This window comes from Nanorana parkeri, unplaced genomic scaffold (assembly GCF_000935625.1).
Source record: "Nanorana parkeri isolate BGI_ZX_2015 unplaced genomic scaffold, ASM93562v1 scaffold605, whole genome shotgun sequence".
NCBI lineage: Eukaryota > Metazoa > Chordata > Amphibia > Anura > Dicroglossidae > Nanorana > Nanorana parkeri.
The window spans coordinates 1287394-1313735 of record NW_017306873.1 but is presented as its reverse complement, the minus strand read 5'-3'; the positions used below and the strand labels follow the sequence as shown (position 1 = coordinate 1313735).

Sequence of the window (26342 nt, the reverse complement as noted above, 5' to 3'; positions counted from 1 at the left end):
ATAGTATAAAAATATATTTATATATATTTTTATTTTGTCTATTATATCAAGCAGTCATCATGACTGCTTTTTAATTTAATGAATTGTGTTTTTAATTTTTGGTTATTATTAGGCTGCTCCAATCTTAGGAGCAGCCAATAATAACCTCTGGCCCTGTTCACACCTTTACGTTTTGTCGCGCGTTCAAGGCTCTATGAACGCTCTACAAAACGTACAAACATGAAAATCCCATTGTTTTCTATGGGTATGGTTCACACCTTTCCGTATTTCCGCCCGTCTGAAACGCCCTACAAAACGGCCTACGCTCAAACAAGTACATGTACTTCTTTGGGGCGTTTTTGTTGGGCGCTTCCATTGGGATACAGCCAAGTAGCCCTCGGAAACGCGCGTTTGTCGCGCGTTTTTTTTACCGCGATTCGTGGTAAAAAAAACGCGCGACAGACGGGCATATTCAATACGCCTAGGTGTGAACCCAGCCTTAGTGACTGATCCTGACAGCATGACATCTCAATAAAGGCTTCTGATCGTTCTCAGACGATCAGAAGTCTGATACATTTAGATAGTTATATATAGTTCAGGCAAGAAATACATTGTTACATATTTCTGGCTGAAGAATGTATTACAAAACAGCCTGTAAACATAAGATAAGTCCCGATCTCTACAGAGCTGTCAAAACTGAAATAGCAAGAGCAGCTGTGAAATACCGGATCGCTGATAGATGATAAGTTTAGCCTCACAGTTTCTTTCTGTTAATGCTTAATAGTTCCGACACAGGCTACTAGGCACTAGGGTATTCTCTATAGATTTGGCTACTCTGAATGTGCAAATGGGTGTTCCTGAGATGACAGATTTTAAATCCGATATGTTGTGTGTTGGATTGAAAAGAAATGCCTCAAGATATAGAATGTTTTATTATGCCGAGATGGAAACAATGAACATGCATACAGTTAGCCTATAAATTCCTCTACTCTAGAGTTAACCTTCCACAAAGTCCCCATCAGGTTCACTGCATTTGCACCATTGTTTACCCAGGCCTCAAATCCAGTTTGGAAAACTTCTACAGAGTACTATTTGCTTCACTGCTTCAAAACTGATTGAACTTACTGCAGGTTCTTAAATATCTCGCCACAAATGTAATCCTTCATTGGCCCAAACAGGTAGAAGTCAGACGGTGCCAAATTTGGGCTGTAGGATGGATGAGGGACTGCTGACCAACCCTTTTTTGCAGTCACCTGAATGGTTTCAGAAAAGGTGTGTGGGTGTGCATTATCATGATGCAGCTGTATGGCGTCCTTTGGCTTTCAAAGTGTACCATTGACTGTTTTGCCTTTATCCAAAAAGCTTGTGAGAATGTTACCTTGGTTATCACAGAACACGGTCATCATGATTTGGCAGATATGTGCTAATCTAGCAGATTTGAGCTTCTTTGGGAGGGAAGAGTTTGAATGGCACCATTCAATGTCTTGTCAACAATTTCAGTTTCTGGGGGTGTGGCCGAGATGTGAAGCAGAGCGGACGTGTCTGAGGGAGCTCCGCCGCCACACTGAGCTTCATCCGGCTTTAATCCTGCAGACTGGTTTCTGTTCTTCACACCCGAGCTCCGGTGGATGTCCGGAGCAGGGGGATATGCCCTCTAGGTCTGGCAAGCGAGGTAATACCCCGAAAGGTGGCTGGAGGAGATCCCAGCGTGCGGCCTCGTGTCCCGCCGCCGCCATCTTGCCGCCGTCCATTGCTCCCTGTGAGTGCTCACGCCGGACCTTGTGCATGGAGGGAGTAGCTGCAGACGCTGCTGAGGTGGCGCTGGCCCCTCCGGAGCAGCCTGTCTCCCCACCGACCACAAGTAAGGAGAGGGCTGAGACAACAGCTATCCTGGAGGCCATAGAGGGCTGTAAAATCGCCCTCACAGCCAAAATAGACCATCTGGCGGTGGAGTGCACATTGATCAGACATGATCTGGACAAAATTCGGTCAAACAATTTCAGTTTCTTCCTATTTAAACTACTGAAAATTAAACTACTGAAAATACCCTCATTAAGCCCTACCCAATGCAAATTATCAATTTTAACCTATTGCTGCTTAACTCGTTTGAAAGGTCCCCTGTTTGCATTGTTTTTTTGTTCTTATAATTGCATGCATATTTACATATGAATACTTACCAATCTAGATATTTTAATTCAAACATGTATGTATTCATAATTATTAAATGTAATTTTATATATGAATCTACTTATGACTAGAGTGGCAACACATACTTTGATTACATTAACTTTTAAATTATTAAGAACTATCGCTTTTAATTTATCAGTAAATACGATTTGCATTAATTGTATCATGAATTAATTGATTGTTAAGATTAAAGCAATGTGTACTTTCTGTAGTCCTATATATATTATCTGTATGTATAGCATCCTCAAACATGCACATTTTCTTCCCCCCCCCAAGAGTGCTTTAACAACTCTTTGCAGCCGTACACCTTCAAGAGCACTACTACCTTAAATTCCCACCCCATTGCGCTTCAGATATATATTTTTTTACCACCTTCTGGCTGCATGGGTTAGCTACCACCTAGCAACCCCAACCCTGTATTTTGGAGTGTGGGCATGACCCTGCTGTTGCAGAACACTTTAGATTCCCATGGTGTGCATGCCACTCGTCATGCCACTCATACTTACTCCTCCCTTATCCACTCTGAACCCACTTTTTGTACTACATTTATAGAGCAATTGATAAAATAATAAATGTTTTGGCAACTAATATTATGTAACTTATATTATGTATAAATACATAGTCTACTGGTGTGACGTGTATGAATTTGTATTTAGCTTATCTTTTTGTATTAATTCACATATTTTCTCTGGCTTTGTTTATGAATTTAGCTTATTTTTATCAATTTATAAACTTTTATTTTCTTTAGCACTCAGTGATAACTAGTATAATTAATTCCAATCATCTACTCATTTCAGCTAATTATAGTAGAACTGAAGACAAATATATTTTTTTTTATTTTTTATTTTGGAATGGAGTAGGAAAGGGTCATAACCACTGTCAGATTTTTTTTTTTGCCACCTGTGTCCCATTGGGGAGATTCCCTTCACTTACTGTCTAATACCCACAACAGGAAGTGAGTGGTGGTCATCAGGGTCACCAGAACTAGAATTCCCATTGGAAAATTTCCCATCTATACCTGTTCTTGTAACAGTGCATATTTTTGGATTTTCCTCCACGTTTACTTTTGGTGATAATGGCCACAAGTACAAATAGAGAGGATAAATCTCCCAAACGGGGACACAGGCAGCAAAAAAAAACCAAAAAACTCTCCACTCTATCCAAAACTAAAAGAAATCATGTGTGGCTTCAGTTGCACTTTAAAGCTGTACTCAGGGTAAAACATTTTTGTCTGCCCAACCCATCCTCCTAGCTTTTTTTTTCCCTACCTGGTGAAGCAAGTTATCTTGGGTTAAATCTGCTGTCCGGGTCCCATGCTGGCTCAGTTTCCATGTGTGGGGAACCACTACTCTAGCAATGCAGTTGGTCTCTCGCCGGCTGGTCCCCTACAGTCCCCTTGGGATGCCACTCATTTTCTGGATCCTGAGAGCACCCTGCCACTGGACAGCCAATAGAAAATGTCCATGTCATGCAAGGGATTTAGACACCCAAAGAAGGACACGATCGGAAGTTATGAAAAGACTTGGCACGGCAGTGTGACGTGACCATGGCTCTAGGTAATTAAAATGGGCATACCAGCCTTCAGTTAGAAGGGGGAGGGAGAGAGGTTACTAATTTCCCAGAGATGGACTTTAGTTATAACTCTCTTTTATGTTTTATTGCTCATACTATATGTATGAGCAATAAACTAACTTTTATTCCCATGTAATGATAGCTACTTGTAGAAGTTTCATTAATATAATTTATTAAATACTCATCTGCATGAATCTTAATTATTTATATTACCAGATATTTCACTTATTTCTACTTTTCATTGTAATAATTTCTTTGTTTACATATACACGTTATTGTGTATAATAGTAAATAAAATACAAATTATCTCAACCTATTTCTCCATAAGCACCAAGTTGGATACTTATGACTCCTTCTGTATATCCTTTTCAACAGACTCCTTGTAATTTTTTAATTGTATCTATTCAGTTCTTCTGTATACCGATCCTGCAGTAGTGGCTAACTTTATATCATGCAACCTGTTAATGATGTCTTATCATTATTGTCAATAAGCATCTTTTAACAGTGGAGTTTCATTGACATATTCTCCCTTTTCATGCCCGGCTCTTCTTTACCTTACTCCACTTTAGGGCCACCAAAAGCCTACCTTGCATCTCACCTGGGCCAAACCACTATTAGTGCATTTCAGCCTGGTCCACCCTGACCATCTTCGAGAGACCTATCAAGCTACCAAGAAAACCAAATGACATGTTGCTTGATTCCAACAGGGACTTCTATCAACTCAATCGATGTGAATAATAACTCTAGCATAAATCTGCTCATATTTAAATGCCTGGACATGCCTATTGAAATACTATGCTTAAATACATCTCTTCCATGGAAGAAGGAAACCAATCACTTATCCAGCACAAACCTCCTATATTTTAGTGGAGCATATTGAATACTTTACCGAATATGCAATGAACATTGTATAGGATGCAGTACAGAAACAGTTATCTACCCTTTGCATCTATTTTTGTCTGTATACAGGACAATCACATAATGTGGTTTACCAGGATACTGACTCCTGTGGCATAACTTGAATAATAGGATTTATTGGCCATGTGAAATATAATAGAGGCTTATTTTTGTCCAGTGGAAAAAAAAAGGCTGCAGAGGGTGAATCAAACAAGTGGGTCCACCCTTCACTACTAAATAGAGGCAGACCAGGTACATCATTGCATAGCAGAGAGGCTTAGCTTCTGCAGTATGTGTTCCTCTTGAAACTTGACATGCTTTAAACTGGGTGTCACAAATGTGACACTCTTGAACTTTAAATGTTGCACTTTTCAATTTTTACACCATACCAATAAACAGGGCTTGAAAAATTTTAGGGTGTCTCACCAGCCAGTCAAAAATTTCGCCAGTCAGCATGACCAAAAAAAAAATGTTTTCCCTACATTATGTTAAAAAACATTTAACGACCACACCGAACATTGGCCATAGGCGACGCTTTAAACGCTTTTATTGCTCATCAGTTTAGTGCTATCAGTGATTATTGGCCCTAAAATTATTGCTCACACTCAGACATTCGCGGTGATATGTAACATGCACAATAGGCACAATCGTTGTTTTCGCACGTAGGATGGACAGACACAAGCTTTTTTTATTTTATATTTTACTGTGTTTATGTGCAAGTAGGCAGCCAGCATTCAAGAAGAATTATAGATTTGTTAACATAGGAACAATTATAGGGATTTTATTATATAAGTGACTTTTTTTTTATTTTTTCCTCTTAAAAAGGAAGCACCATTCAGAACCCAAAAGAGAGAAGGAGCCTAAAAAGCCCACAATTAAGAAGCCCTTGAATGCATTTATGTTGTACATGAAAGAGATGCGAGCAAAAGTGATTGCTGAATGCACGTTGAAAGAGTTTATGCATTTTTAAGAAAAAAATGTTTTCCAGGTCTTCTATTTGCAAGGATTTTAGCAAATTGTACTTGCTCAGAGCATGGGTTTTCCTATCTGTAACATGATCACTCTTAGTTTTGATGCTGTAGCCCAAGAAGTTATTTGCTTAGGTTTTAAGTTTCTTACCAAGATTGAATTTCAGGAGCTATGCAAAATACGCAGCCAGCTTCCCCGCTACGCTAATATCGTATCTTCTCAGAAGCTGCATACAGCGGCCAGTTTAAGTAGTAATCAGCATGCTCTGTATGCAGCTTCTGACAGCATGGAAGGGAGGCTGCGCTTGTCAGTGGATCCAGGGATCAGGTCTCCTCAATCCGGGGACTGTCCCCAGAAATCAGGGACGAATGGTCACCTTACACCAGGGAGCCCTCACTATCCACCAGGGAGCCACCACAGAGCCTCCACTGGCCACCAGGGAGCCCCCACTAACCACCAGGGAGCCCACACTGGCCACAGTGGAGCCCCCACTACCCACCTGTGAGCTACCACAGAGCCCCCACTAATTATCAGGGAGCCCCCACTGGCCACCACAGATTTGGCACTGACCAGCAGAGAACCCACACTGACCACCTGACAGTCCGCATTGACCACCTGAGTGCCTAATTAGGGAGCCGCCTCTGCTGCACCCACACGTCTCTCTGGACCCCTGGTGAGAGCCGCATCTGCTGCACCCCATCTCTCTGGACCCCTGGTGAGAGCCCGCATAGCCCACTGAGAGCTCACACTGGCCACCTGAGAGCTCACACTGGCCACCTGAGACCCTAGAGACATCAGGTGGCAAACCCGAAGCAACAGAGTATGTAGCTTCATATTATTCTGCATTGCTGTAATATGAATTGCTGGGATTTATAGTCCTCATTAGCTGATGGTATTCTGCATTGTTGTGTAATTTATTGCTTGGAACACTCCCTACCCAGAAGCATGGACAGCCAGCGGCGGTCTACAGTGGGTGAGAGTGCCTAAGTACCGGACATGGAGCGGAGTAAGGCCAGAACTATGTAGGGAGCCCAGTGGGATGAGAGCACCATCCCCTAGCCAGTCACCCCTTTCATGGACTTACTTACTGCACCATGGGCCTCTGGGTTGCACTTGCCCCTTGGCTAAAAGTTGCCAGTCAGCCACTGCTGTATTCCGCACCTGCCGGGCGCCGAGAGCTGATTTAATTGTGGATGGCATCGACGCCCGGCGTTTGCGGTATTCAGGATTGTTGACGGCATTGGACTACATGTCGCAACCGCCGAGCGCAGCTGCCATCCGCAATTAAATTAGCTTTCGGCGCCCAACAGTTGCGTCATGCAATGAAAATTATTAGTGCCCCCCCAGATTTGACTGTGGTATCTTATGTGTCCCCCCATATATTGTTCCTAGAGTCACCAATGAAGGAGCGGTAGCTGTGTGCGCCATCTCCTTACTAATTTCGGCTGAGCCGCAGCCAAACTAGTAGATGCGGCTGTGTTAAAGTGGCGGGGACAGTGTCCTCCGCCTCCCTGGTGGGACCCTCCGCATCTGCTGCACCCACCTGCTGGACCTGCTACAGGTGAGCACGTGCATGGAAGGAGCTGCCCAGTAACGCGCGTGTGCGGGATACATCCCACGGGGATCAGACTGTGTGTGATGGCTGATCCCTGAGATGTTGCTGTGTATGTGTCATTCTAACTACCCAGTCTGCCATACATTGGATCTGGTCTGAGGTCTGCAGTGTATTGGTTCTGGTCTGAGGCCTGTCTTGTATTGGCTTTAATCTGAGGTCTGCCGTGTATTGGATCTGGTCTGAAGTCTGCCGTGTATTGGTTCTGGCCTGGGGTCTTCCATGCATTCTGCCATTTAGCTCGCTTTCCAAATTGCCTATATTGGTCTAGATTTTGAAATTCTCCTAACAGTTCCCCGGCAATTCATCTCTTAGTGGATTGGCCTACTAGTTCAAAAATAATTTGGAGAAGAAATTTCTGTGACACAAGAATGTCTATGCAGGTGGGGTGTGTGGGAGGGGCTTGTATATGGGTGGAGCACAAGGGGCCCCCATAATCTTGTATTGCCTGGGGGCCCCATGTGTTGTCAGTCCGCCTCTGATACTGTGACATTTCTATAATGCAGTATCTGGAATCACACTAATTTGGGCTAATATTTAATTGTCCCATAAGGATAAGTAATCAGGAAGGTCCTGAAATGAAGAAAGGAGTTTAACCTCAATTAATACTGATTTGGCCAGTTTCAGAATGGCTAGGTGGTGTTTGCAGGAGAATAACTTCAGGGGCCTTCACGAATATCAACAACTGTTTGGTCTCATGAACATGTGCTAAGTTTGCTTTTGAACTACTGAGAACTACAGGGAGAACCCATGCTTTTTAGTTGTCCTGCCAGGTAATATAGATAACATATCTGAAATCAGGGACGAATGGTCACCTTACACCAGGGAGCCCTCACTATCCACCAGGGAGCCACCACAGAGACTCCACTGGCCACCAGGGAGCCCCCACTAACCACCAGGGAGCCCACACTGGCCACAGTGGAGCCCCCACTACCCACCTGTGAGCTACCACAGAGCCCCCACTAATTATCAGGGAGCCCCCACTGGCCACCACAGATTTGGCACTGACCAGCAGAGAACCCACACTGACCACCTGACAGTCCGCATTGACCACCTGAGTGCCTAATTAGGGAGCCGCCTCTGCTGCACCCACACGTCTCTCTGGACCCCTGGTGAGAGCCGCATCTGCTGCACCCCATCTCTCTGGACCCCTGGTGAGAGCCCGCATAGCCCACTGAGAGCTCACACTGGCCACCTGAGAGCTCACACTGGCCACCTGAGACCCTAGAGACATCAGGTGGCAAACCCGAAGCAACAGAGTATGTAGCTTCATATTATTCTGCATTGCTGTAATATGAATTGCTGGGATTTATAGTCCTCATTAGCTGATGGTATTCTGCATTGTTGTGTAATTTATTGCTTGGAACACTCCCTACCCAGAAGCATGGACAGCCAGCGGCGGTCTACAGTGGGTGAGAGTGCCTAAGTACCGGACATGGAGCGGAGTAAGGCCAGAACTATGTAGGGAGCCCAGTGGGATGAGAGCACCATCCCCTAGCCAGTCACCCCTTTCATGGACTTACTTACTGCACCATGGGCCTCTGGGTTGCACTTGCCCCTTGGCTAAAAGTTGCCAGTCAGCCACTGCTGTATTCCGCACCTGCCGGGCGCCGAGAGCTGATTTAATTGTGGATGGCATCGACGCCCGGCGTTTGCGGTATTCAGGATTGTTGACGGCATTGGACTACATGTCGCAACCGCCGAGCGCAGCTGCCATCCGCAATTAAATTAGCTTTCGGCGCCCAACAGTTGCGTCATGCAATGAAAATTATTAGTGCCCCCCCAGATTTGACTGTGGTATCTTATGTGTCCCCCCATATATTGTTCCTAGAGTCACCAATGAAGGAGCGGTAGCTGTGTGCGCCATCTCCTTACTAATTTCGGCTGAGCCGCAGCCAAACTAGTAGATGCGGCTGTGTTAAAGTGGCGGGGACAGTGTCCTCCGCCTCCCTGGTGGGACCCTCCGCATCTGCTGCACCCACCTGCTGGACCTGCTACAGGTGAGCACGTGCATGGAAGGAGCTGCCCAGTAACGCGCGTGTGCGGGATACATCCCACGGGGATCAGACTGTGTGTGATGGCTGATCCCTGAGATGTTGCTGTGTATGTGTCATTCTAACTACCCAGTCTGCCATACATTGGATCTGGTCTGAGGTCTGCAGTGTATTGGTTCTGGTCTGAGGCCTGTCTTGTATTGGCTTTAATCTGAGGTCTGCCGTGTATTGGATCTGGTCTGAAGTCTGCCGTGTATTGGTTCTGGCCTGGGGTCTTCCATGCATTCTGCCATTTAGCTCGCTTTCCAAATTGCCTATATTGGTCTAGATTTTGAAATTCTCCTAACAGTTCCCCGGCAATTCATCTCTTAGTGGATTGGCCTACTAGTTCAAAAATAATTTGGAGAAGAAATTTCTGTGACACAAGAATGTCTATGCAGGTGGGGTGTGTGGGAGGGGCTTGTATATGGGTGGAGCACAAGGGGCCCCCATAATCTTGTATTGCCTGGGGGCCCCATGTGTTGTCAGTCCGCCTCTGATACTGTGACATTTCTATAATGCAGTATCTGGAATCACACTAATTTGGGCTAATATTTAATTGTCCCATAAGGATAAGTAATCAGGAAGGTCCTGAAATGAAGAAAGGAGTTTAACCTCAATTAATACTGATTTGGCCAGTTTCAGAATGGCTAGGTGGTGTTTGCAGGAGAATAACTTCAGGGGCCTTCACGAATATCAACAACTGTTTGGTCTCATGAACATGTGCTAAGTTTGCTTTTGAACTACTGAGAACTACAGGGAGAACCCATGCTTTTTAGTTGTCCTGCCAGGTAATATAGATAACATATCAGACAGAGCCATACCAGCTTCTTCTTTAGGCCTTTGTAGTATGGCTAGTTTCAATTTAAGTCTAGTGGTACCCCATATAAAGAATAAGAATAGAGGGTTAAAGTGTATTTCCACTTCTGCAGTGAAATTTGAGAACCCCCCACTATGTTTGTGTTTTTAATATATTTCTTACCTTTTAGTTGTTTCTGTGGTGAAGGCCTTTGTGCAGATTGCAGGCCACTCTGAACAATCTAAAATGCAAAGTAGAAGGAAAAACTGAACTTCCTCTCGTTAACATATAATGCTTCTAAAATCTTGTTTACAGCTGATAATGATATCTGCCAGCACAATACAAACAGGGTTAATTAGAGTAAACAAAACTCCTTACAGACTCCTCATCAGGGGGGGTTAGGGCAGGTAGGATCTTTAAGCATTAAGAATGGAAGCAACAATTTTAAGTTGTTTGAAAAAGGATTTTGGTACTTTCATGGATATATGTTGATAGGTTTTGGCAAAATTAAAATTTGAATTAAGTTGATTCCCACTGCGACAGAGACAGTTGAGACCACACTTGCGGTTTACCCTTAAGGCCTCCTTCACACTAGCATTGACAAAAATTAGTTCACATGCTTTACATGCTTTAGGAGGACATTGTCAAATGCATAAAATTGTTTTTTTAATGAAATCATATAAACTGGATGTTTACCTACATTTACAAATAAGCATAGGAAGACCAATAAATCCTGCACAGATCAGGGATATACAACATACATGTATATTATTATGTTCTGTATATTCATAAAAAGTTCTGGTAGTGTATAAGAAAACCAGTATCCACATTTTTTCCATAAAGGAGGGACGTAATGTGGATTCTGGTTTTCTTACACACTACCAGAACTTTTTATGAATATACAGAACATAATAATATTCATGTATGTTGTATATCCCTGATCTGTGCAGGATTTATTGGTCATCCTATGTTTATTTGTTCTGTGTTCTAGTTATCAGGATGCATTCTTTACTCCCAGGTCCAACATTTATGACACCCCATAGAGGCAGCTTCACATGCAGCTCTACCCAGGCTGGTCTGCCCGAGACAATTATGTGAGTGCATTTTCTCTTTTACAAATATTCAGATATGTTTTTGTGTGTTTTAATATTCTACATTTAAAAAAGTGAAAGCATTTCTCCTATTGTAACAGTAACATACAGGGGTGTGGAAATTTTGGAAAAAACTACTTGTCCAAGGACTAAAGCGGGGGCCGAATCTACTTGTCCTTCATGAGAATCTACTTGTCCTGATACAAAAAAAATTATTTGAACCAAAACCATATTTAGCAGTACTAAGAAGCGCTTCTCATTGGTCAGTGCCGTCAGGTGACCGCGTTGACCAATGAGTGCTTGCAATTTGCGAGCGAAATTCAGAATACATAGAACAGGAACAGATAGTACACCCGTACTGGTGGAGGGGGAAGGACCGTTCGCCGAATGGTAAGTATAGTGGGAGGAAGATTTGTGCGGGTAATTCCGTTTTCCCAAATTACTTAGGAAAGTGAATTTACACTTTATGGTGGGTGCAGACCTGCGGATTCCCGGGACGTGCGATCGTGTGCGGTAGCCTCCGCATGTATGGGGTTACATCTGGGTGGCAATCGCTGAAAAAAAGGTACATGTACCTATTTTCACGACATGCACCGCGCAGTGTTTTCAACCGTGATCGTGTGGGATCGCCCGGGTGTTATTGCTGCAGGAAAACGCGCAATCTGCCTGGCACGACTGGGGGTGCAATTAGAAAATAATGGCACTGCCAGCACGATCGGCGGTGGTGTGCGATTCCGTGACCACCCAGCCATCCGCTCAGTTTCGTGCACGATTATACGAATTCCACACCCCTGAGTAATGATAACATGTAACACATTTCAGTCATACTCTTCCAATATATTATGGGTTAGAGAACCTACCCGTAATACAATATTTCCCAACATAGAGACAATACTTTTCAAAACTCACTGCAGGACATCTGAGAATGTCAGTTAGAGTGCAATATATTTCTTCAGTTATAAATAAAACAGTCCACTCTTAGTCAGCTTTTCTTCTATCATTAAGGATAGTTACTATTAACACATCTAAAAATAAATTAATATTTAACATCTCAGATTATTAGTTAATGTTACTAAAGAGATTTGAAATTGTATTGAACAATCAGTGGAGAACAAACCTGAAAATTTGGCTCGGCTTAGTTTGCAGTACTGTTCTGTGGGGAAGAACAGTACTGTGTGTGCCAATTCTTTCTAATACCTAATAGCATATATAGATATGATGTATGGTATGATGTGGCTGTACCTGTTTACAGCCCTTTCTACCATTCTCATATTTGACAATGGGAATGGTTATGAAGAACCCACTTGATAACAGATGATACATTTCTCTGCTCCGTACCCTATTGGATTATCCACTGAAGTGCCTGGAGACTTTGTTCCATCAAATAACACTGGAAGCTTAGGTGCAAAGCTGTGTTGGGAGAAAAAGAACTGTCATGTGATCAAACTTTGCTGCATGCCACCCAAAATAAAGAAGTCAGTTTGGAGCTTAGTTCCACAAGTTAAAGTGACATTAAAGTCAGAATTTGTTTTCCCTCTCCCCAATGTTTTTTAAAGCACTTACCTTAAATTATGTTTCTTAATCCAATCTTTTTCTTCTTTCCTGTCATTATCTGTCCCTCCAGCACTGCTGCGGGTCTCCGATCCAGCACTGACTACTCTGTCCTTGCTGGCACTTCCTGTCCCACGGTGTCTGTATGAGGGTGCACGCTGTCCATATACTTACCTTGTGTCTCTACTCGTCTCGCGGCCGAAAATCTGAACTGCGCATGCGCCCGCCCCAAGATGCTTTGCGGCCGCCTGAGAGATTTCAGATTTTCGGACGGGAGCACGCGGAGAAGACACAGGTAAGTTTAAACCGCTTTTAAAGCAATTTGGTTTTTTTAAAATGTTTTTGCATATATTCATATTTCTTTATATATTTGCTTGCTAGCAGTAGATATATGCAAAAAAACGGAGGGTTCAATAATCCTTTAAGCAATACAGTGTTTTTTGATGTCTTATTTTTTAGTACATTACTGAACTGTCCTCAGGACACAAATGTATGTTATATTTGTATATTTTTTTATACTTATTTTACAGGGAAAAAAGAAGAGAAGAACAAGAGAAAAACCTCAAGATTCCAGCTCAGGTGAGGTGCATTGATATTTACACATCGCTTTATCCTATTTCAGTTTATTACAAGGGGGCTGATGAAAGATGTTACATTGGACAACCATCGACTTAATCATTTTTTTTACCTTTTGTTCATGGAAATTTTAAACACCTTTTGTTTTTAGTCATGCCCTGGTATTCTTTCTGCATTTTTTGTTTTGTCAGAGATCTGCTTCATCAGCTTCTCTCCAGCGTCTGAAGCTGGAGAGTGATAGCAGAATGCTGAAGTGATGTAATAAACATCATTTCCGCATTCTGACAGCAGAGAGGGGACCGGAGGGAGTTCGTGTACCCATCTCCCTCTGATCCCTTGTGACAGAAGCACTATGCTGGTCCCGGGCTCTTACCGGGCACAGCGGAGCCTGGGACCAGCGGGAGGGGCCGGGCTGAGGAGGGAGGGACATGGGCCTGCAGCTTACGCAAGCGATCCACTGGCTCTATAGCTGGCAGATTGCTTGTATGTTAACAGGCATCACTGCCTGTTTTTAAATTTTGGGTCTTTCCCGCTCGCGCGCGCCGCGCGGGGCACGCAAGTGGCCGTGGCTGAGTGGACGTCTAAAGACGCCCGCTCAGATCTAGAGAGCTCCCGGCCGGCCATTTTTTTTACAATGGCCGGCCGGGAGGTGGTTAAAGAAGAAAAAAATAAAGAAAACAAATTGGGCGGAGCTAGCAGTGACAGTTAGCTTCGCCCAACTGTTTCCTATAGGCCAGCACCTGCTAGAGTCTTCTAGCAGGCCCAGGCCAATGAATAACAACTGAGCGGAGTCTTCTAGCAGGCCCAGGCCAATGAATAACAACTGAACCAAAGGGCTCCGGCGGCCAAATTTATTATAAATGGGAGTGGAACTTCGTGGTAGAAAAAAACTGTATTGGAAATCAAACACATATAGTGAGAATGTTGAGAAAGAAAAGAGAAAGAGGAAAAATAATCAGAGGGTGAATAGTAAGCGCCCTCCTCTGCTGAAGGAAAGATGCCCAGAACCTCTTTAAAAATAAAAAAAAGGTAAGGGATTTAAATACATATCTGGAAAGACAACAATAATCCATTGTTGACAAATACAGAGGAATTTTGCATGAGTATCCAAAAGGATACGGTTAGGCATTTGCTGTAGTTTACTAAAAGATCAAAAAGTGACAGTTAAGTTATCCTCTGCCATGTAGGGCCACTAAGAATCCACATGCATTTTATGGAACAAGATATAGATTAGTCCATAGACTCTGGACCAGAATTAAATTAACTTTGGGCAAGTCTACCAGATGTGGAGGCTATTTTCATCCACTGAATAATCTCAAAACCATGTCATGCTCTGTGAGAACAGGCACTAGAATTGATGCGAAGATTTCAGTATTTCATATTTATATAATTCAAAATATGTGCACAGCAGTCCAGTTGTAAAAATTGTAACGAATAGATTATCAATTGTACACAAATCTATAGGAAGTTTAGGATCCTATTTCATGTTTAATTGCATAGCTATCTGAAGTTTGCATGTTGGTCTGTTTTATCTATTTTTTTTATGTTTGAGTGTTACATAAAAGCAAACTTCGAAAATATGCAAGTACAGGGAATATATTCCAGCATAGTGGAGCTCTAGTGTTTCTGCACTGGTCCATTCCAATTAAAGTTGTTTAATTCCACCTGTCCGAAGAAAATTATGGAGACTGACCTCTCATTCTGAGAATCTTGGTTGCATGGTTGTCTTGTTTGGTTTCAATGCTTTCTGAGTCACTAACCAGGAGCAGGTTTACAGATAAGAATTTTCAACACTTTACTGACCCTTATTTACAGATACTTTTTCCAGGTCTTTGACTCAAAAAGATTTGTCAGCACAGTGGGGTAACTAGCCTATTCAGGAGCCCAGAAATGGCAGCCCTTATACTTCCCTTGTTACAGGTGTACTTTACATCTGAACTCCAGGCAGATATAAAAGAAAACAAATGAATACAGCTATATATTCATTAATAAAATATTAAATGTATTTTTAACAGTAACTCACGTAAGTACATAAATTTGACTTGGTATCAGCTTAATGAAATTCGATGTATAGCAGCATTCTGACTGGGAAAGTGAGAGACACAATTAGAAGCCAATCAGATGTGCTAAAAGCAAATATACTGGCAAGAGACTTGCTGATACTCACTAATCTGCTGCTTCCATTTCACTGTCCAGTTAGCAGGCTAGGGGGTGGTGAGAAGAAACCACTGCATTACCTAAAGCCCAACTCTAGCTTTATTTAATAAAATAAAGCCCATTTCATCTGTTTAGAAAAAATTAAGTTCTCATTACAATTCTTACCTTGTCCCTTGCAGACACTGCTTCTTGTAGCACTGCTGTTCTTAATGGTTGAATTACATCAAACTGTCATGACCACACCCCCTAGGGGTGCATCATCACACAGTCTAGGCCAGTGTTTTTCAACCTTTTTTGTGCAAAGGCACACTTTTTTCATGAAAAAAATCACGAGGCACACCACCATTAGAAAATGTTAAAAAAAATTAAAGTTTATCCACGTAATCTCATCACATGAGTACCCAGAATTTTACTGGAATCAAAGATTCAGGGGGGTGGTAAGCTTGGGACAGGGGGCTTGGGGTCTGTAGTGGGAGTTGGACTTTAATTGTAAGTCGTGTATACATATGTGTGTGCTGTTGTAAATCTCAGGATTAGATAGAAATACAAATCCTCTGACAAGCAAATCAGCATTCTTTTTGCATGTATGTCATAGGTGTATTTAGCTGTATGCCTGGAGTTCAGCTTTTAGAAGTATTATATAGTAGAGAAGTGGGTTATTCCTCCAACTGCCCTACTACTACTGCCATATTTTTCCATTTTAGGCAGAGCACTCTCTGTATAAAACTGTTTATGTAATTATTCCTATTACTCCCCAGGTTTGCTGTATTTTTCTATCACATTCCTTGGAATTATTACTTTCTAATCTAAAAGGTAGCTCCACCTTTATGAAATTCACACTACACTGTTTATTACAGCATAGATGTTTGACATTATCTATTGCCATCTGAGTATGTGAACAAATCATAGATAAAGCCAAGCTCCAGCCTTACCTTCAGTCTTGTACAGTTGTACAGGCTCCACTTCTGTAATGAAATTACTATAATTTCACTAAACATTGTAAAAGTTTTACAGTGTGCATTTGTTTCCAGGCTGAAGGATGTCCAGCATTATCTCACCCTTCCTCCCCAACCTAACTGTCCCTGGTCTACCCCATTAATTGGATTTCAGTTGTTTTCAATCATGGAGGCTTAGAATCACATGTGAGCGTATCCTAGCTAGGCTAGTCTGCATGCAAATGCACTATGCCTAGAAATGCTCACTGCTCCAGATTTACACCGTCTCATAACGGCATTTTAACATTTGCACAACTCTTTCCAATAGCCATCAAGGCTGAGGACTCTTTAGAAGAGTACGGAAGGAAGGGTGCTGTGATGTTTTCAGGAAGCTAAGCACAACACCATTCTGGCCCCTCCCACCAGCCATGGTCTACCTGGATTGCATAGAAAAGCACTGAGACCCAGTGATGACCTCATGGAGTTTAAAATAAGGTGTGAAATGAAAACAGGATTTATCTAAAAATGTAAGTAGTATATTGATGAGAGAGGGGAAGGAGGAACCCAGGAATATAAGCCTTTTAGATTGTAAGCCCTCACGGGCAGGGCGCTCCTTACCATCTTGTCTTGAATTGTATTGTGATTCTAATGTCTTCCTTATATTGTAAAGCGCTGTGCAAACTATTGGCGATATATAAATCCTGTATAATAATAATAATAAGCAGATATAACTTCATCATTAGCTATATACAGTTGTAGTCAGACTTTCAGTACATCAACCAAAAACTGGAAACTGTTACAAACCTGGGCAATTCAGATTGAGCATTATAAAATAATTTGCATAAGCAGAAGTTAAGGCTACCTTCAGTGAAAATTGCATGGGCTGCTGACAACATAAGCAAATATTGATTTTTCCTAGTTCTGCCCCTCCTGCCTCGTGAGCTCCTTTATTTAATATGATGGGTAACCTAGTTGAAAAGCAAGAGGAGGCTAAGGTGGCATGGATGGGTGAAGCCAAGCTCCATTTTCACAGAAACAGCCATGATTTGAACATTATCTAGCTGCAAATATTTCTGGACCTATGGATTGTTTGCCATCTGGTTTTCACTGAACGTAACTTCTGTTTATATTTTTTTATCATATGATCAGTTTGATTTGCCTAGACTTGTGACAGGTATTGCTTTACAAAGCAAATTGTGTATTAAATCCAATTTTTTTTAAAAATGTATTACTTCTTTACCTTGCTTTACGGCATAAGATTTATCACAAAGGTGGCCTCTAGTATTTTTGATACTTCTAGGTAGTTGTAAACCTCACCAGACCATTTGATTAATCATAATGTGCAAAGTTCTGAGTTATAGGCAGTAAGTTTACTAGTTCTTAGCATTAATTATGAATCAACTGTGTTACTGTGGACCTTGCATGAAAATGCAAGCAAGGTCTGCTTTTCTGCACATAAAAAAACAAACGTTTCATTAGTGGTAAGAAAAAATAAACAAAGATACTTATCTTGGACCCTGATTTCCAGCCACTTTCTGAAGGTGCTGAGCCTCATTACAACCTTCTTAGAAAGCTCAATACCGAAGAATCACAGTAAAATGTTTTCCTGCACTGTCGGCATTCATCTTAAGTAACATTAAAAGAAGTGTTTTTCCCCATACTTCTGTTTAGGGTCATGGGAGGACATATACTAACCTCCCCCGTGACCCAAAGCTCAGTATATACCGGGCTATTGCCCGCAATATACTAAGAGCGCCGCAGCCAGGACGGATCCCGACAATACTGTCGAGATCCACCTAGCTACCTGAGTGACAGCTGGCTCTGCCTGTCTAGAGGTAGAGCCAGCTGTGCCCGCCCCCTCCGCCATTCCTTCCTCCACTCAGTGCTGGAGGATCGGAGAGGGTAGGGGGGAATCCTTGCGGGGAGCGGTGACTGAAAGTCACCGCTCACTGCAGGGAGATGATTGGGAAGTGAGCGGATCGGCGGCATGTTTCTGCCCGCTTCCCGATCGAAAGAGCCGACCTGTGACAGCTTCTTTGTCACAGGTCGGCTCTAACTATGAGGATAAGTGGAAATCACTCACCTCATAGTTCTCCTTTAAGTCTAGATTATAGCGTATCTGAACCCAAAAAAAAAAAAAAGTATATCGTAGCTTACCAATCCTTAGATATGATGGCTGCATTAGTTTACTTTTTCCTGATTTTTTTTTTCCTTTATTTTTTGCCTGGTGCTCCTGCCAGTAACACTTTCTGCCCTAATGTCACCCCATGCTGCTTTCCTGATTTTATATAGTTACATAGTTACATAGTATTTGAGGTTGAATAAAGACACATGTCCATTAAGTCCAACCTATTGTGTGTGTGTGTGTGTGTGTGTGTGTATAGATCCCTGAGTCATCTCGTTATTAGGAGTACTTGTACCCCTGTATATTACCGTTTCTCAGGAAATCGCCCAAAAGCTCACCCTCTCCTTATCTTCATTACAAAGAGGTGAATTGTTTTGTAGTTTACAATACACTACAATAGCTGAAAAAGATGGTAGCATGAGATCTCAGTTCAAGGCACAGAAAGTTACAAGAACACACCATTTCTATCAGGACCAATAGGATTTTTTTCTGTACTTACAAAACATGTACTTTGCTTAAAAAATAAAACTCATGCAGACACCATATTTAAGCACTGGTAAGCTACAATATACTTTTTTGTTCATGGGCTAAGATATACCTAAACATGTAAAGTATTTAACCTATTGGTATTACGAAATGTGTATATATTACTTTTGAACAATGTTCTAATGTGTGTTAAGGTACATACAGCAGTGCAGTAGCTATGCAGACCACCAAATACTGCCCTGTAGCAATCAAATTTTTTTTAACAAAATACATGGAACTGTTGAATGGTGAATTGATAAATATTGCCCACTACTCTTTTTTGCCGTTGAAATGGAGCAAGCTATAGCCCAGGAGGGTGCAGCTACCAAGGAGGGCTCCTTTTTTTCATTGAAAAATTAATATCAAAGTACTTTTTTGTATGGCTCACAGTACTCTCTGTTGTCTAAGACCATATACGCTTTACATCTGATGTGCTGTGAATTAGTAGAGGAGACAGACTCTGGTAAAGTGGTGGCATGACATGAAAACATGAGCAAATTTAGAGCAACAGTGACTTTCAAAGGTGGGGTTAAACTGTTTCTTGGCACATTTTAAGAGCCATTTCTATATTGAGACATATTCAACAAGTTCAGACACTTTCTGGTATTTGTGTGTTTTATTACAGATACTTAAAGGTGCACTTCAGTCAAACATGAAAATGCTGCATTAAAAGAACCCTTTCCCAAGAGTAACATTGCTGGCTTCTCATTTTAAAGATGTGCTTGGCTGTTAATAATCTAGATCAGCACGCAGACAAGAACTTCTGACATGCCTTATCTGCACGCTTCATCTTGGTCAGTGAAATATTTGAATCATATGCTTAACATAACCGCCATAAGAAGCTAGCATTTTCAGAAACAATTGTAGCCCCTATATTTCTCTTTAGTATAATTAAGATAGTTAAAAGGAGAACTATGAGGTGAGTGCTTTTCACTCACCTCATAGTTCTAGCCGACCTGTGACAATGAGACTGTCACAGGTCGGCTCAGTAGATCGGGAGGTGAGCGAACACATACCGGTTTTATCTAAAAATGTAAGTAGTATATTGATGAGAGAGGGGAAGGAGGAACCCAGGAATATAAGCCTTTTAGATTGTAAGCCCTCACGGGCAGGGCGCTCCTTACCATCTTGTCTTGAATTGTATTGTGATTCTAATGTCTTCCTTATATTGTAAAGCGCTGTGCAAACTATTGGCGATATATAAATCCTGTATAATAATAATAATAAGCAGATATAACTTCATCATTAGCTATATACAGTTGTAGTCAGACTTTCAGTACATCAACCAAAAACTGGAAACTGTTACAAACCTGGGCAATTCAGATTGAGCATTATAAAATAATTTGCATAAGCAGAAGTTAAGGCTACCTTCAGTGAAAATTGCATGGGCTGCTGACAACATAAGCAAATATTGATTTTTCCTAGTTCTGCCCCTCCTGCCTCGTGAGCTCCTTTATTTAATATGATGGGTAACCTAGTTGAAAAGCAAGAGGAGGCTAAGGTGGCATGGATGGGTGAAGCCAAGCTCCATTTTCACAGAAACAGCCATGATTTGAACATTATCTAGCTGCAAATATTTCTGGACCTATGGATTGTTTGCCATCTGGTTTTCACTGAACGTAACTTCTGTTTATATTTTTTTATCATATGATCAGTTTGATTTGCCTAGACTTGTGACAGGTATTGCTTTACAAAGCAAATTGTGTATTAAATCCAATTTTTTTTAAAAATGTATTACTTCTTTACCTTGCTTTACGGCATAAGATTTATCACAAAGGTGGCCTCTAGTATTTTTGATACTTCTAGGTAGTTGTAAACCTCACCAGACCATTTGATTAATCATAATGTGCAAAGTTCTGAGTTATAGGCAGTAAGTTTACTAGTTCTTAGCATTAATTATGAATCAACTGTGTTACTGTGGACCTTGCATGAAAATGCAAGCAAGGTCTGCTTTTCTGCACATAAAAAAACAAACGTTTCATTAGTGGTAAGAAAAAATAAACAAAGATACTTATCTTGGACCCTGATTTCCAGCCACTTTCTGAAGGTGCTGAGCCTCATTACAACCTTCTTAGAAAGCTCAATACCGAAGAATCACAGTAAAATGTTTTCCTGCACTGTCGGCATTCATCTTAAGTAACATTAAAAGAAGTGTTTTTCCCCATACTTCTGTTTAGGGTCATGGGAGGACATATACTAACCTCCCCCGTGACCCAAAGCTCAGTATATACCGGGCTATTGCCCGCAATATACTAAGAGCGCCGCAGCCAGGACGGATCCCGACAATACTGTCGAGATCCACCTAGCTACCTGAGTGACAGCTGGCTCTGCCTGTCTAGAGGTAGAGCCAGCTGTGCCCGCCCCCTCCGCCATTCCTTCCTCCACTCAGTGCTGGAGGATCGGAGAGGGTAGGGGGGAATCCTTGCGGGGAGCGGTGACTGAAAGTCACCGCTCACTGCAGGGAGATGATTGGGAAGTGAGCGGATCGGCGGCATGTTTCTGCCCGCTTCCCGATCGAAAGAGCCGACCTGTGACAGCTTCTTTGTCACAGGTCGGCTCTAACTATGAGGATAAGTGGAAATCACTCACCTCATAGTTCTCCTTTAAGTCTAGATTATAGCGTATCTGAACCCAAAAAAAAAAAAAAGTATATCGTAGCTTACCAATCCTTAGATATGATGGCTGCATTAGTTTACTTTTTCCTGATTTTTTTTTTCCTTTATTTTTTGCCTGGTGCTCCTGCCAGTAACACTTTCTGCCCTAATGTCACCCCATGCTGCTTTCCTGATTTTATATAGTTACATAGTTACATAGTATTTGAGGTTGAATAAAGACACATGTCCATTAAGTCCAACCTATTGTGTGTGTGTGTGTGTGTGTGTGTGTATAGATCCCTGAGTCATCTCGTTATTAGGAGTACTTGTACCCCTGTATATTACCGTTTCTCAGGAAATCGCCCAAAAGCTCACCCTCTCCTTATCTTCATTACAAAGAGGTGAATTGTTTTGTAGTTTACAATACACTACAATAGCTGAAAAAGATGGTAGCATGAGATCTCAGTTCAAGGCACAGAAAGTTACAAGAACACACCATTTCTATCAGGACCAATAGGATTTTTTTCTGTACTTACAAAACATGTACTTTGCTTAAAAAATAAAACTCATGCAGACACCATATTTAAGCACTGGTAAGCTACAATATACTTTTTTGTTCATGGGCTAAGATATACCTAAACATGTAAAGTATTTAACCTATTGGTATTACGAAATGTGTATATATTACTTTTGAACAATGTTCTAATGTGTGTTAAGGTACATACAGCAGTGCAGTAGCTATGCAGACCACCAAATACTGCCCTGTAGCAATCAAATTTTTTTTAACAAAATACATGGAACTGTTGAATGGTGAATTGATAAATATTGCCCACTACTCTTTTTTGCCGTTGAAATGGAGCAAGCTATAGCCCAGGAGGGTGCAGCTACCAAGGAGGGCTCCTTTTTTTCATTGAAAAATTAATATCAAAGTACTTTTTTGTATGGCTCACAGTACTCTCTGTTGTCTAAGACCATATACGCTTTACATCTGATGTGCTGTGAATTAGTAGAGGAGACAGACTCTGGTAAAGTGGTGGCATGACATGAAAACATGAGCAAATTTAGAGCAACAGTGACTTTCAAAGGTGGGGTTAAACTGTTTCTTGGCACATTTTAAGAGCCATTTCTATATTGAGACATATTCAACAAGTTCAGACACTTTCTGGTATTTGTGTGTTTTATTACAGATACTTAAAGGTGCACTTCAGTCAAACATGAAAATGCTGCATTAAAAGAACCCTTTCCCAAGAGTAACATTGCTGGCTTCTCATTTTAAAGATGTGCTTGGCTGTTAATAATCTAGATCAGCACGCAGACAAGAACTTCTGACATGCCTTATCTGCACGCTTCATCTTGGTCAGTGAAATATTTGAATCATATGCTTAACATAACCGCCATAAGAAGCTAGCATTTTCAGAAACAATTGTAGCCCCTATATTTCTCTTTAGTATAATTAAGATAGTTAAAAGGAGAACTATGAGGTGAGTGCTTTTCACTCACCTCATAGTTCTAGCCGACCTGTGACAATGAGACTGTCACAGGTCGGCTCAGTAGATCGGGAGGTGAGCGAACACATACCGGGTTCGCTCGCCTCTCGATCCTGTCACGTCTCTCTGCCGTGACAGGGGGAGGGGATGGATTCCCCTCTCCCCGCTCCGATCTGCCAGCGCTGACTGGCGGAACGGACGGGGGAGGGGGCGGGTACAGCTGGATCTGCCTCTAGATAGGCAGAGCCAGCTGTCACTCACGCAGCAGGGCGGATCCCGTCATCTAAGTCAGGATCCGCTCCGGCTGCGCGTCTCAGTATACCGCGAGCTGTAGCTGTATACTGAGCTTAGGGTAACGGGAGGACGCTAGTTTGTGTCCTCCCGTTACCCTATGGAGAACTATGGGGAAAAACACTGACCCCATAGTTCTCCTTTAATAAGTTACATTGTTTATGTTAAAACTTACTCAGGGGATACTGGCTACCTGCTAAGTTGCTGTAATTTTAATTTGAGCATTCATCTTGTTATAAGGTGCTTTACTATCTAAATCCCATGGTTGCTGGTATCCCTAAATTCAGACATGTAGACTAAGAGTTAAATGAAATTGTAAAATTGACTACCACATCGAGAGAAAGGTTTATTGTAGCCAACTAAAACAGGTAATTTTTCATCTGTCCAATCCTGCACCTGTGTTAGCTATTTCTGTGCTAATATTGTGCAGCACTTAAGCTGGCCATACACTATGTAAATTTCTTGATGAACCAGCTAAAATGTGCACAGAGGGTGCCACCGTCTACACAATTTCGTCCTGCATCTCTCGATCAACTGATCGAAGGAGCCGTTTGGAAAATCTTACAACGAACAGAGCCGGCAGCCAATCAGCTGCTGGCTCTGTTCGGGTATTCTGACAGCAGCCGGGGCTCATTGCTTGTATTTATGATCGCTGAACAGGGCAATTATAATACTAGGAGAGGGAAGGGAGATGTGCGCAAACATCATGTGTTAAATTTATGTACTGCCAACATGCATGTATTTAGTTCGGCATTTTAGTGTAAGCAATGATAGGGCTAGTTACTAAAGTATGTGTGTGTGCGTGTGTGTAGATAGATACTTCCCACCTGTATTTTCATATTTCCATAATCTGAGAATGTATTTAGTGGTAAGTGTTCTGGTTATTTTTTTGCTGACACTTGCATCGTTTTTTCTATACCTTCAAGTGGCTAAATATATGTTGCATCTCTTCTTTCCCTTTTTGCGTGCCTCTGTCTCCCCCCATGCGCATGTTTCTATACTCAGACCCTGGCTCCCCTAAGAAATGCAGAGCTCGCTTTGGCCTCAACCAACAAACGGACTGGTGCGGCCCATGCAGGTGTGTATGAAGAACTATCTTGTCTGCTTTTTTTTTGTTGCTTTTATTCCTCCAGCCTTCTGCATGCTCTTGTCTAACAGCGCTTGCCTGTCTAGTGGAGGTTAATGCTTGCTACACGTCACTGCATGCATAGAGTGCTCTGTATGTTCTGCTGAATACAATGATCAACATGTCATTCATTTATAAAGAGATGTGTAAGTAAACAAGTTCATACTGGAGAGCATCCTTAGACCATATGTGCAATACGGGTGCACGGCTACTGAGACAATGCAAATCCAAATATGGATGTCAGAATTCCAGTGTATAGTCAACAAATGATGAAACTTCAGTTAAGTTGACAAACATGTGTCATACATGTTACACAGTTTAAATAAGCTAATCACCTACAAAACAACACCAATCACAGTATATGTCCCATAAGGTGTGATTGCAACCTCCTAAATTAAGCCACAGTCCAACATAGTAAGAATTATAGCCAAAAGTCTACGGAAAAGAATATGCCAAACGCTGACCTCATCTCACTGATCCTGGGAACAGGGATCTTGCAAGATCAGCTGGAGTCTGTTTGACCATAGGCAAAATTGCATCAGTGCATACTGACAGCCGGAGGAGGTGTCACACTAGGGGCAGAGACAGCAGGCATGCCAGGAGTACCCATAACCTAGTAACTGGACTTCAGCCACAGAAAGCATTGAAGCATCAGGATGCCCATCTAATGCCCTTAAATAGTGCATGATGAGTAAATGAAAAGAGATCTCAATGGGGAGGATTGTGAGCTTGCAACAGGCACACACTATGGCAGGAGCACACTCTGGCTGATTTTAAGAGGTCCCTATTTCAAGGGTCAGTGAGCTTAGGAAGGGTACGTGCCACATTGTTCCTTAGTCTTTTGACTATCCTTCTTACTTTTGCTGGATTTGGGCTTGAGGATGGTACAATCACACTATATGGGGGGGCATCCATTCTGATTAGTGTTTGTTTCATTAGTTGTTAGCCCTATTTAACTATGTAAACCAGCTCTTACACCTGTACACCCCCTATGGACCAGACAAGACTAACAAGACTTTCTTTTGATTATATTGTCTTGTAAAAATGATTTTATTAAAAAAATATTGTTACTGTAGATAAATGGAATATGCTACAATAAGGTCTGTTTCTCTCCTGTTCATTGAAGGACACAGGGCAACAGATCGTAGATTCTGTAAGGTAAGGTAAATCACCACCTGCAGGAGTAGGACGCTAGGCACATAACAAAAGACATAGACAGCCTAGGGGCGGCCCCTGCTGGTGGCCCAACCCCCCACCTGCTGTCAAGTCTTCAGTTTTTTGCCTAGCGTCAGGAGTAAGGAGCTAAAAAAAAATTCTCTGACATTTTTTTTCCTTACGTTTTTTCGCGATTCTTCTAGCAAGTGTCACCAGGGCGACATGCTGGATGTTGATGGATCCTGGTAGTCTTCCCTGGGTGGCCATCGAACGCATGCAGGCTCTGCCACGGTGGGTCGTCTGCGACTTTCCGTTCCTTGGGGTGCACATGACGGGGTCCCGGCCCACCTGTCACAGCACTCCCCATGGGCTAGCGGCGCCGCGTCTACGGTCGGGGGTGCTCGCTTTCCTTCACTTCCCTGCACACCTGGGCCTGGTGGTGAGTATGCTACGGTGCCTGCGCTGTGGGGACAGATACAGGTAAGAGGCTGCGCGGGTCCCTGTCTGCAGCCTTACTGCTCCCCCCCCTCCCTGTCTCTCCCTCATGGTGGCCTTCGTACTTGCCTGGGTGTGGGTGACTCTGCCCTTCCTGGGCTGTCCTGGCCCGTGGGGTGCCTCTGGTGCTGCAGGCTGTGCTGAGGGGGCTAGCTGTGCAGTCGCGGCCGCGGGTGGCGCGACCAT

The 26342-nt window shown here is 42.4% G+C and overlaps 1 protein-coding gene across 1 annotated transcript in view; it reads left to right on the top strand.

The window, feature by feature from the left end:
• TCF7 (transcription factor 7 (T-cell specific, HMG-box)) overlaps nt 1-26342 on the top strand; it is a 164231-nt gene that overhangs the window by 72510 nt on the left and 65379 nt on the right. The window contains exons 7-11 of the mRNA XM_018562830.1: nt 5461-5589; nt 7090-7165; nt 11092-11153; nt 13220-13269; nt 24386-24458. Of these exons, the coding sequence (XP_018418332.1) occupies nt 5461-5589; nt 7090-7165; nt 11092-11153; nt 13220-13269; nt 24386-24458 (390 nt within the window). The remainder of the gene's footprint in view (nt 1-5460; nt 5590-7089; nt 7166-11091; nt 11154-13219; nt 13270-24385; nt 24459-26342) is intronic.